This window comes from Cottoperca gobio, chromosome 19, assembly GCF_900634415.1.
Source record: "Cottoperca gobio chromosome 19, fCotGob3.1, whole genome shotgun sequence".
NCBI classification, from domain to species: Eukaryota; Metazoa; Chordata; class Actinopteri; order Perciformes; family Bovichtidae; genus Cottoperca; species Cottoperca gobio.
The window spans coordinates 855,067-867,500 of record NC_041373.1 but is presented as its reverse complement, the minus strand read 5'-3'; the positions used below and the strand labels follow the sequence as shown (position 1 = coordinate 867,500).

At 40.9% G+C, this 12,434-nt stretch overlaps 1 protein-coding gene across 1 annotated transcript in view; it reads right to left on the bottom strand.

The window, feature by feature from the left end:
- The window catches only part of LOC115024591 (caveolae-associated protein 1-like), a 24,249-nt gene extending 12,666 nt beyond the window's left edge, over positions 1 to 11,583 (bottom strand). Inside the window, exon 1 of the mRNA XM_029456336.1 lies at positions 10,753 to 11,583. Within this exon, the coding sequence (XP_029312196.1) occupies positions 10,753 to 11,283 (531 nt within the window). The 5' untranslated portion in view covers positions 11,284 to 11,583. The remainder of the gene's footprint in view (positions 1 to 10,752) is intronic.
- Positions 11,584 to 12,434: the final 851 nt, after the last annotated feature.

Below are 12,434 nucleotides of genomic sequence, written 5' to 3'. Positions count from 1 at the left end.
GGGTTAAGACAGAAAACAACAAAACAAAACAAGAAAAAACGTGCGAATGACATAAATAAGTTTGAATATGTTAATTAGTGAGCTTTACATGTGTTGGTAGGTGTATTCTTTTTACTTTGGACAGAGTCAGGCTAGGATTCCCTTGTTCCCAGACATTATGTTGTCTAGGCTAACCACAGCCGGGCTAGCTAACACACAGAGATGAGATTAATATCTGTCTAAACATCTCACTCTCAAAAAGAAATCAAATAAGCATATTTCCTGATGTTGAAATGTTCCCTCAAATCAGTTCCATCACATTTGTTGTTAATATTTTCATCACATCCATTCTCTTGACTTTGTGCCAGATGTCTGTGTGGTGGTCTGGTGGTACGGCTTTCATTTACAAGACCAGAAGGTTGTGAGTTCAATATCAGAGCTGCCACCATTGTGCCCCTGAGCAAGGTACTTAACCCTGAGCTGCTCCAGGGAGACTGTCCCTGTAGTTAGTTCACTGTAAGTCTCTCTGATAAATGACCTGTAATGTAATGTCTCTCCTTGTGTTATTTTTTGGCCAACATGTGATGAAAACTTTTCCCATAGTGCTTAAATGCATCACAGCAAGTTTCTTTGTGTATTCAGGATCCAAAACAGTTTGCATGAACCTGTGTTCTACTTAAACAGAAGAGCTTTGTAAGGATGCATACATTAATCTTTCACAAATAAGGATTTCTTGAAGTGTTTCCAAGGCTGCAGACACATGTGTGTGAGGCAGCTCATTCTCACTCCTCTCATCTCTCACTGCAAGACACAGCTTGCTATTGTCGACTATCACTGGAAATTGCTTTTACGACATACTTTGGTTCACGGATATTCTGATCATGTACTTTCATGTAGGAGCACACAGAAACACACACACACACACACACACACACACACACACACACACACACACACACACACACACACACACACACACACACACACACACACACACACACTCCTTTGTAGTGAATAGACACAGAACCCCGTCATTAAGAATTCCACCTGTGAGTGATAAAATCCATTAATTTAAGCAAATACACAAGATGAGCTTACTATTACAGAAATATACTGTATATATATACTACAGAATTGTTTTTTACTTGCGAGCTTTGAAGTTCCATCACAACTTTCGGCTAAATTCTATTAAAAAGGATGTAATTATGATTGGACGAGCAGCGGAAGCTTGGCAGCCCTGTCTGGCCATCTCTGGTTCTATGTACAGTTCCCCATGCTTGACTAACAGGAACTTGGACAGCAAGGGATGACAGTGGTCGTTCCCATGGCCACCCCATGTTACTCTTTCCAATAACAATGGGGTAGGTTGGTGTTTATGGAGAGATTTATGGAGCAGCAGAAGAAGTGGTTTCTTCCTCTGCTGCTTGCTCCTGTCCTTCTCTGTAAATGTGTCCTCTGCTTTAAGCTAACAGGAATGTAAGGCTACTATTTACTACTACTAGCTGTAGATTTAATTTTTTTGTTCAATCAATGGTATATGGAGATTTAATCAGTTATTGTTTAATTTTAATTTATTGTTTAAATAAAGTTTTTTTAAACAAAACGAAATGTAATGAAACGAGGCTGTAGACTCAGATCTTTACAGTAAATATGACTCTTGTAGTCACTAAACACATCATAAACTTTAGAAATGTGGTAGACTCAAAAGTTTGAGAAAGGCTTCCTAACATTAAACTTGTGACTTATCACAAACGTACCTCTGTTCTGAGCACATAATGTAACAGCAAAGGATTGAAAGCAGGAATCATATGATGGAGTGAATCATATGAGGAAACAAACTAATGTTTTCAATAACCACAGCTTTTGACTATGAGTCATCTACATCTGACTCATGTGGAAAAGCTTCTACTTACAAATAAAAACTAATTTGGGGAAAGACAAGGATCTGAAAGATAATATTCTGTATTGATGTCAAGTGAGCAGCGTTAGAACAGATAGGTCATGCATTTCAGCTGAAACATTCTGAGGGTACTTCTGAACAGCCGAGTTTTACACGAGTTGTTAAATCGTAGAGATGTGATAGTAGTGTGTGGTAGTGGTAGACTGCTCTCTTTTTTGAAGGAACTAATGCAGATGGAATCTACAGCCTGATGTGTAAACAGGCTCCAGAGATGGGTGCACGTAGTTGACACAAAAGATTTAAACAGTTGCATGCTATCCATGTGTTTAGGACTTGAAGAGTGTTTTTTAACTCTTACAGCGATGTTCTACATGCAGTATGTCACTTCACTGTATGTGAAAAACCCTTTTCTCCATGGTATATATCACTGTGGTACTTCCGTGATGAATTAAGTCCCATTGTGAGATTACTACATGGATAAAGTAGCCAAATAATTAAAAGCACATTACTTTTCAAGAGTTTCAAAACATTTTCTCCTCTCCAATTTAAAAAAGTGCGTTTACCAATAAAAGCAAAAGGTAACAATGTGCAATGGAAACAGATTTAGTGTAAAGATGATGACAACATAAACATTGTGTGCCTCTTGATTAAGTCATCATCAATCAGCACAGGATCAGCTTTGAAGTTTTAAACCCCTAAAGCAAAACTAAACTAATAAACTTCTCCATTTACAGCTTTGTGTGTGTGTGTGTGTGTGTGTGTGTGTGTGTGTCTGTGTGTATGTGTGTGTGTGTTTGATTATTCTTGAGTATCAGGTGATATACACTTATGCTGTGTTTCCACTGCATGGTACGGCTCTGCTCCACTCAACTCACTTTTTTTACAAATTCCTTTTGCCCTATTTCGCCTTCCTCTGCAGATAGTACCCCCTCAATGTAGGTGGGATTATCAGATGATTGCCAGAGCAATGCCGTGTGAAACTGCTGTGAAATCATCTTCAGCACAACACTCGCTGGATCCTTTCAGGCAACCAAACAGAGGAATGTCTGCACTTTGTCAACTGTACAATGTGTACAGCATAGTTTTGTGGGCTGCTCTTTTTTCAAATCTGGGTCGAGTGAATAAAGAATTGCGGTCGCTATTGACGTAGCTTGGCTATTTAAAAATGAGGGGTTTGTGCAGGATGTTCCATCTCGTGCAAGTGACGATTCTCTCTGTGGTCTGCAGTGTTTTAACTCCACCTACTAGTATCGCCTCAGCTTAGCGTATCGCCAAATCCAGGTTCTATTCACAACTTTTGCTAATGGAAAACCAAACATGAGTAAGACGAGTTGATGAGTTGCTGTACCATGCAGTGGAAATGCAGTATGATTGGTCTGAGACCAGAGACAGAAAAAAAACATGAGCATGGTGTCTGCGACATTACTAAGTAACTGCTGCTAGAGAATTCAAGTTTGGTCAAAGAGCAAGCAGCAACCACCACAGCTAAACATGTTAGACTAAGATACCTGTCCGTCAAGCAAACATGCCTTTGTTTCCTGCCAGCATCTAGTGGGTATTAGAGGAAGTGCAACTTAGGACACATGCACCTAAAGAGGAACAGATTTTACAAATCAAAGTTTGTTTACAGATGTTTAGAAGTATTACTGGTTTTGTGGAAAAATAGTATAAAGCCTTTAGCCTTTAGCTGTGCGAAGTGTAAACAATGTCTTCAAGTGATGTCACTTGAGTCAACATCAGTTGGGGCTAAAGACTACAATTTGAAAATGTAGGTGTGAAGTTGTAAGGAAGTGAGTTTAGAGCTCTGAAGCTCTCTCCTCATCAGAGCTGCAGGCTCTATGCGCATAACACACCCAAGTCTCCATGGCCAGATGACAAATGTTTGAACGTCATGAATTAACAAACAAGCTGATGTTGTGGCCTGAATGTCAGCACCATTTGTCTAGGCTCGGCCTCTGATCTTCCAAACCAAACAGGAACAATTTCCTAAAGGCCCTTTCCTTCTCACAATCAAACAAGAATGTGATATTGCTATTTTTAGATGGTTCTCCCCTTCTCTTTCTCTGTCTCCATAAGCCCTATGTTACCGCCCTCTCTGTCTTCTTTATCCTCTATCCCTCCTCTCCCTCACTCTTTCGCTTCCTCCCCATTTTGTCAACACGCTCTTGTCCTGTCCTGACCATCTTGCCGGTCTTTCACACCACCCATGCCTACTGAACCAAAGCCAAGAACACTTCACCAAAAAGCTCTGCTCCCAGCTGAAACAATTTGGCCTGTAAACTGAGCTGGGAACATTTTTGCCTCACATGTCCTTATATGGACCTGGATCGACCTGTGTGAAAAGAATGGGTTCACTCTTGATTAATTTGCATGCAATTCATTACTGGGAGACTTTTGGCTCCAAGGCTGTTGGTGAAAGGTATACTTCACAGTACTGCAGATCTAGTTCTCGTTAGAGGGCAACATGTTCTGAGTACCTCATTTGTAAATCATTTGGATGAAGCTGTGAATACAGTGAAATAAGAGGGCAGTTCTGCAAGGTTTGGGTAGTGTCGGAGGAAGGTACAGCATAGACGAGAAGGATGTTCTGACAGATTGTTTGTGTCATGTTCATGTCTGCAGTCCAAGATCCAGATTCCTTTGAATGTTAGGAGAAGTAGACAAAAGAATGAAGCTTTGGTACAAAGGAAAAAAGACAGATGTTGCTGATAGAAAATTGTCTTTAAGCTCCAGAGTAGAGTAGAAAGCAGAAATGGATGGTAGTAATGAGTGGCTACTTGCAGGCCTAGTTGGCAGGTGAGCTAATTGGTAATTAGCCCCATTTGTGAATTATTATCAGTACTTCATACATACTCATACTCTGTGATTCAGTCACATAGTGTCCCATACACAAAGCTTAGGTGGAAATCAAAATGTTTTTTTTTCATGTGTTATTTGGGTTCCAGCTTCATTTAAATCCAATATTTCCACACACTGCAGCACTCTAATGACAGGCAGTAGTTTGTGGAAATATTAGATTTAAATGCTTCTTTTGCCACAAAAGAAAAAAACAACAACAAAAATTAAATTTTATGATCGTCACCACTGGATAACAGGTAAAAAATAGATTCATTCAATTAATTCAAGAGACGTATTTATCGAGTGCTGCCTCATGTCTATTCTCTATAAACAGATTCTACATTCATATACATGCAACAGGACCAAAGTTGTACTCAACACTTGGCCTCTGCCAGTGGATCTGTTGATTGCAGTGATTTGAAATTTGAATTGAAATGAGTGGCGTTGCAATTATATGGCATGCGCTTTAATCACTTGGCTACCAAGGCGCTCCAAACAAACTGATCTGTGAATGATTATTAAAGAGAACAAACCTTATCAATTTGGACAAAAAATAAAATGAGACGAGAGATAGAAAAATGCAGTGGTAAGGGAGTCGGGATGGTGTCCAGGGCGTGGTGGGGTGAGGAGGACACAATGTGCAGTGAATTATCCTGGTGGGTGTAAGAGCAAGGGAGAGGGAGGAACAGGGCAGTGACTGAGGAGGAGGCAGGAGGTGGTTAGCATGGAGAGCTGGGGATGCCTGTGCTATGAATCAGCTGTCTAAATATGGTCCCTGCTTTTCATCGCAACACACCCATCCACTCCCTGTGCAAAGTGGATGGACATCTCTTCTTCTTGTTTATCTTTTGCACTTACTCACCCACATATATTATTCCACCCTCCTCACAGCGATGGAGGAAGCTCCTCAGGTCAATCAGTTGCATATTCTCACTAGACAGAATGTGTTTCTTTCAGCCAACAGTCTGTACTGTAGGTGGTAGTAGCATGCATACACATTCAGGGACAGGGGAACAAAACAAACAGCAGCAGGTCCATGGTCTTCACACTCATTGTCCCTAGACTCCCACGTTAGCTCGAGCATTAAAGTTTGAATTGGATGAAACAAGTCACACAGTGTGTCGTCAAACCAAGTCTAAGGGCAGAAGTGTTTATAGCTGTCCCAAGTGTTCACATTTGATTGCGGGGTGAAAGCTGAGAAGGGTAGCTGCAGAGCTCCTGGCTCGGACCCACCTTCTCCGTTGGACCCTTTTGGGTCCCAAGTATCGAGAAGTAAGTGATGTCTGAAATTGTGTAGACTAGGCCTACGCCAGAGACGATCATCAGTATAAAGCATACATAGCATGCGTTCATTGGTTTGTATAGGCACACGACCTCCACCAATAACACCAAGGTACACAATACAACATTAATATTTCGATAGAACTGTAACTTATAAGTTAACTAAAATTACGTTTAGCAGCAAATAACTTGTAGGCTGCTAATCTTATAATACTAACATTAACTTTAGGTGAAATTATTACAATAACCTATTTGCATTTTTTCCCTCGTTGTTGTTGTGCTGACGTTAGCGTTAGCTTGTTAATGACAAAAGCATAGCTAACGTTTGCAAACTTATAAGGTAGTACAAGTTATTCGATGTTTAAAGTTGCGTTACCTAACTTTATAAATGAATTGTATTGAAATATTAAGGTTGTATTGTTTACCGTGGTGTTATTGATATTTAGTAGGCTACTTTATTTATAAAAGAAAAGCGTGATAAAACAGCACACTGTGCAATGCAATACAGTGGAATGTAAATGATTATCTATTGATAGGGACCGCACATGATTGTCCACCTCAACACACGTGAGTTTCTACAATGGGTCCTTGCGTTGGAGATGGTTCCAAGCCTGGAATTCTGCAGTGGCACACTATTGGAAAAGCTCACCATCATAGAGAGGATGCAATGCACTTTACAAAGCGGGATGACAGAACACATTTTCAGACAGTCTCTCCTTGAAGACATTCACAGTGTTGCACTTTATATGACAATTTGATCCATCGTTCATATAAAAAAGGATAATTGGATATTGCAGCTTTAGTCAACTAATATTTTCATCACTCGGCTTCCCTCCCTTACACACACACTGTGGGGTAGAGTGGTCATATTCCAGGTTGGATCCTCAGTAAGTGTAATATGCTCTGTTCTCTGGCTCTATATGGCCTCAGCTGTTAAGGAACTGCACACAGACGTAAGGGAGTAAATCTCAGGCTTACTGGATCTTCAGGCTTAAATGAGCCAAACACACACACTCCCCAGAGGAGGACAGCTGTTCATGCTAACAAGGGAGACAGTCACTTCCAACCGATGTGCTGACAGAGCTGGTAATGATTCACACATCATACAGTAGCCTAAGCTAGTCCAGCATACCAGTGGCATTATGGGATATTGTTTGCATTAACCACAGGTGGTTTTGATTTGCATTAGACTGATTTTAGTTTTTGTCTGATCGCAATGATTTGTGCCACAATGAAATATTATGTGACTTATTTCATGGCAAAAAAGTCCAATAATGGAAAAACTTCCAAAAAACTGGAAACATATCCATGTTTGTGTGGAATCAAGTCACTAAGTCTTCCTAAAGACTACCAGGAAACTTTAATAAATATGTATTGAAATGCACACAGTATATGCATATTTACCGTGTCTGAGGTTGATGACATTTGTTTTTCATGAGAAAACAAGATGAACAAAGTCATACATTCCATCAGTAAACCTTGTTAGGACCATACTTTTGAAGGGGGCCCAGGAGGGAGTTGAGGGTCAACAGCTGCTAATAAAGCAGAGATTAAACACCCATACGGTCCACTACAAAACCCTTGTGCGGTGTCCTCCCTGTGTGAGCTGACCCTACGTAACAGTAAACACAGCTCAGTAACAATGTGTTTTTAGTATTTACAGAGCACCAGGGCAGGGCTTTTCCTCAGGGCGCAAACAGTATAAGGTATAAATCAGGGTGTCCGAATCTAAACTCATTTCCCACCTGACATTAAATGAAAAGCGAGTAGCTTTTTGAAACAAATGTCTGGTAAAGACCAGATCATATTGTAGCTCACAGGGATCCCTAAATGAATGTTGACGTTGACTTTATATTGAAATGTCAACGCTGAAAATGAGTAGATCCTAGCTGTAGGAGTAAGAATATATTCAGTAGTTATTCTTGTGAAATACAAGGTGAAATAAAACCATGTAACAACTTTGAACTAATCCTAGTTTTGCTGGTTCCCCCAAAAGCAACATCAAGGCCTCTGAATATCCCCAGACCATTTTAAAAAAGTACTGCTGTGGCAAAAAATGCTGCTGGTGTAAGGAAGCAGATATAGCTGTTTATTCTACTGCTGAATATTGTTCTGAAATGTTGTTCTGTCCCTCAAATGACATTGTTCCTATTACGGAACAAGGCTGGCATGATTGAACAAGCCCCAAAGAGCTAAGGACCCATTTTGACCTTAGAGGGAGCCCTGACACACCACACTGTACTTGTATTATACTTGAGGTTTTCCATTGTATTCTACTTGAAATTCTCTATACATATGTTGCTCATTGTCATGGTTGCCATTAATCTACTACGTTATACCTTTTGCTGCACTACATTTCAAAAGGGACATTAATCTCTTTCAATCTACTTCATCAATTGGACAGTTATATACCCTAACCCTAACCCTAAGTAAGGAGCATAACTAACATTAGCATTAACAGTGTTCAATGTGTTGTTGTGAGTGGCATGGATTTGATTGTCCATGGTATAAGTCAACAGTACTAATGAGTCCTGACAAAGGCCAAGTATGTATGTGTTGACATGCTGTGTGTAGCCAAAGAAACAGTGTTACAGTTTGGGAGGTGGAATCTTTCTCCGTCTGCTGATTTTGAAAGAATCTGCTGTTGAAGGGCAACAGAGGGGAACAGAAAATTGAAAACAGAACAACACATTGTGCTTAGCTTTTTTAATGAAGATGAATCTGGCATTATGTCATGGTTGGCAACCATAAACTAAGCCAGTGTTTTGAGTTAGTGAGGGAGCCAGAGATAGGCATTTCAGGGGGCGTTTCTCTTGCCACAGGGTCCAAACACTTGGCTAACGCTAACACAATCCTAACCCGTTTTGTTTTTCACTGTGTGGTATTTCAAGTAGATTGTATTGGAAACTTGCAGCCCTAAGCTTCAAAACTTTATTAGATATTAATCAAAATGTTGATTTATGATCCTTTCCGATTGAGAAACAGTTTGTCAACAAATTCCTTCAGACGTGATAATGGAGATAAGCATTTTCTTGCTGAGTGCTGTGACCTGCTCATCTGCAGATCATTATGTGTAAACCTTGTGCTGGTATGCCAGGATAAGGATGCCAAATACATTGTGTAAGCATGTTGGAATAGAATTATTCTGAGTTGCTTAAGATGGAGCTCTCATTTGACTTCTGCCCCGCTGTTGGATAGAGACTTAGAGAAAGAAACTTAGAGAGTGAGGTTGGTCCAAGCCGTGATGTCTGAGTCATGGGTGGAAACTCTGAATGTTCTCGCGCCACTGTGCAAAAAGCTGCAAGCTATTACACATCACACAGCAGCCTCACAGGCTAAAAAAAGAAACAGGGCTCCCCTCAACTCTCCTCAAATAAAAAAAACTTGCTCTCTGGCTTTTCAAATGAAACATCTGCCCTTCAGAGCTCTCCTCTCTCTTGTCCCTTCCTCTCTGTTACCATTCCTCTGCCTTAAACAGGACCTTGAGCGTGCTTGTGGTATTTTCCGTCTTTGTTTAAAAAAAGGGAAAGAGTGAAATTACTTTCCGAATGGATTCCATATGATTCGGGCAGCCAGCGAGCTTCGCTTGTATTCTTTAGTCCTATATAAAGTATAGTGTGCAACGGAAGGAACATTTTCTTGAAGCCACCTGTAGTGGATACTGAGTATTGAACAGTAGATTTAGGGTGGGGCATGGTGTAGAGCAACATCTGGGAGGGTCAAAATCACAGACATGCACACATGATCACTGCTTCTGTATGTTGTTTAAGAATATAATAAATTGTGTCTGTATATTCTAAAAGTAGAATTAACAAGAATGTGAAGACAGCGTTGCTTGGAGCTTGATGTGATTTGTATTTAGATACTATTTTATAAAAGGTCATTCATAAATGTAGCAGCAGATACCAAACTGGAAAATGACTGGAAGCTGTGTTTTCTGATAAATAAGTGTGAGTAATGTATCCAGTAATTGTTTCCACAGAAGTGGATTTCTCAATTTATGTACTTCTTATAATTTTTTTTGCCACATACATTTTTTAAACCAACGTCATTTCTGCCTGGATTAGGATCACAGGCAATGTTTTTCCAGTCGAGGAAGATTTTCTAGCACACAGAAGTTGAAGGGAGGTGGTCAGGAAGGAATGGTTGGCAAACAAGAGTTCAGGTCAGGTCAGCTTTATACTACAAAAAACACTTCAGTTAAGGGTTAGGGTGTATTAATGGTTAGGGTTAGGGTATATTTTTTGTCCAAGCATCAAAGCTAAACTTAATATATTGACTATTCTTCTTTACCGTACCTTATGTATGATAAAGTTGTAGGCAAAGAAATGTACCTAAAGAGTACCTTTATATTTGTTCAATATTATCTATCCTGGGAAATGCATTACTTTCTGAGTGGCATGTTTTTGGTATTGCGGGCTCAGTGGTGAGAGATAGCACAGCCTGTTTCTTGAACACTTGCCAGCGATACTTTGAGGTAACCTTTAACCACTCCCTGAAATCCTCTGCACCTCAGCAAATTGAACAAATTGTTCACTTGTATTTAACCACCACCAAAAGAATTTTGGTAAGTAAAGTGTCAGTACCATGACTTAATTCAAGAGCCCAAACATTTGTTTGGCTCACAAGTGGACCACACCCTTCCCTACACCAATAGGGTGACATATAATTAACATACACAACCTTACACCTCAAACAGAAAAATCATAACCACACATTGATACATGTATTTAAACACAGATAAACTCTCTCACCTGGTAAATCATGACTTTAAAGTTGCGTCTCTTGAGCAGCTCAGCCTCATTGCTCTCCAGCTTCTTGATCTGACCTCCTTGCTTCTCCAGAGTGGCCCGCACAGTCTTGACGTTGACGCTCACCTTGCGCACCTTCTCCATCATCTTATTTACGCTGTTGGACGTGGTGCTGTGGCTCTTGGTCAGTTTGGTCAGATCGCCCTGAATGCTGGTCACCGAACGCTCCATATCCTGCTGCCTGGCCTCTAGCCCACTCTGGGTCTGCTGGATCTGGTCCACCGCCCCGATGATCTTGTCAAGCAAAGTCAGCACCATGACCCCGTTGACCTGGGTGTCCAGCTTCCCTGCCTCATCTTTGTCTTCGGCAGCGTCCCCCTCCGTACCCATGGTGGACAGCTCTTTCTTGGCTGCGGCAAGGGCATCGTCTTCGTCATCGGAGGGTGGGAGGTTGACCTCATCGTCTGAGATCTCAGTTAGGGTATGAGACTCCAGAAGGGCACTTGTGGATTCCAGTGCTTCCATGGCCGCCATGAAAATGGATTTGTAGTATACAGTCTGCTAATCAACCTTTCTTCACCACTGGTTCTTCTAGATACTGTTTTCAAGCGTTTACTTTCTCACCTGCTTCTCCCTTTCTTCTCTTCTCTGGACCTCTGTTCTTTTCCCCTCCTACTTCGAAGCTAACTTATCTCTTTCCAGCATATATGCACTCTGTCTCTCTGTCTGTCTATCCTGTCTACTTCAAATCCCTGGAATCAGTCCAGTGTGCAGGCGATGTTACCACATGAGGGTTAGGATGTGAATGCCACACCAGGCAGAGAAACCCTCCAGTCAAACTACAGCTGGCAGGGTTTTCTCTCTACACCACCCTTATTTTCCATTGGACTCTCCTCCTCTCTTCAAACTCCACCCCATTCCCTCCCAACACACACATACACACACACACACACACACACACACACACACACACACACACACACACACACACACACACACACACACACACACACACACACACATACACACACACACACACACACACACCAGTTAGACTCCACCTCCAGCTGGTAGGTCCAGCCCGTCGATGATTCACAGCCCTTTGGTCTAGCTTTGTCCCATCAGCGTGGTTGGAATAGTTAGAGTGGAGCTGCACTGATCTGCATGTATACAAGCTCAGGCATAGCAGAAGGAGGAATGTCAGGCAGGATCTGTTCCTGTTTCTACTCCTTTCACCATTTCTACATATTCAGTTTATGGAAAGTGGGCTGGATTTATAATGGATGAAAGTCACCAGGAATCAAAAGGACATACAGAAGCTACAATTGCCAACAAGATTATCTTTTGATGAATTCTGGGAGTGTTGCTGTAAAAGTTAACATTGATAATGTCCCCTTAGTAAAACAGAGATGTATTTGGGTACTCTGTTGCTTTTAGTGAACTGCTATAACTCAAGGTCTTTACCAGCTTTTTCCTGAGTTTTTTTTTCTCTGTATCTCACTGCCTGTATCAGCAAATAATGTTGTGACAGTAATCATGGAGTTGGCTTCATGACAACGCCGTTCACTGATGAAGGTTGTGAGATGTGGTTCAAAGTTTAGAAAACAAAGCTAGTAAATAGACTTAGAGTAAAAATTATTTTGTCAAACTACTATTCCTAATGTCAACAAAGAACTTGCACTGTA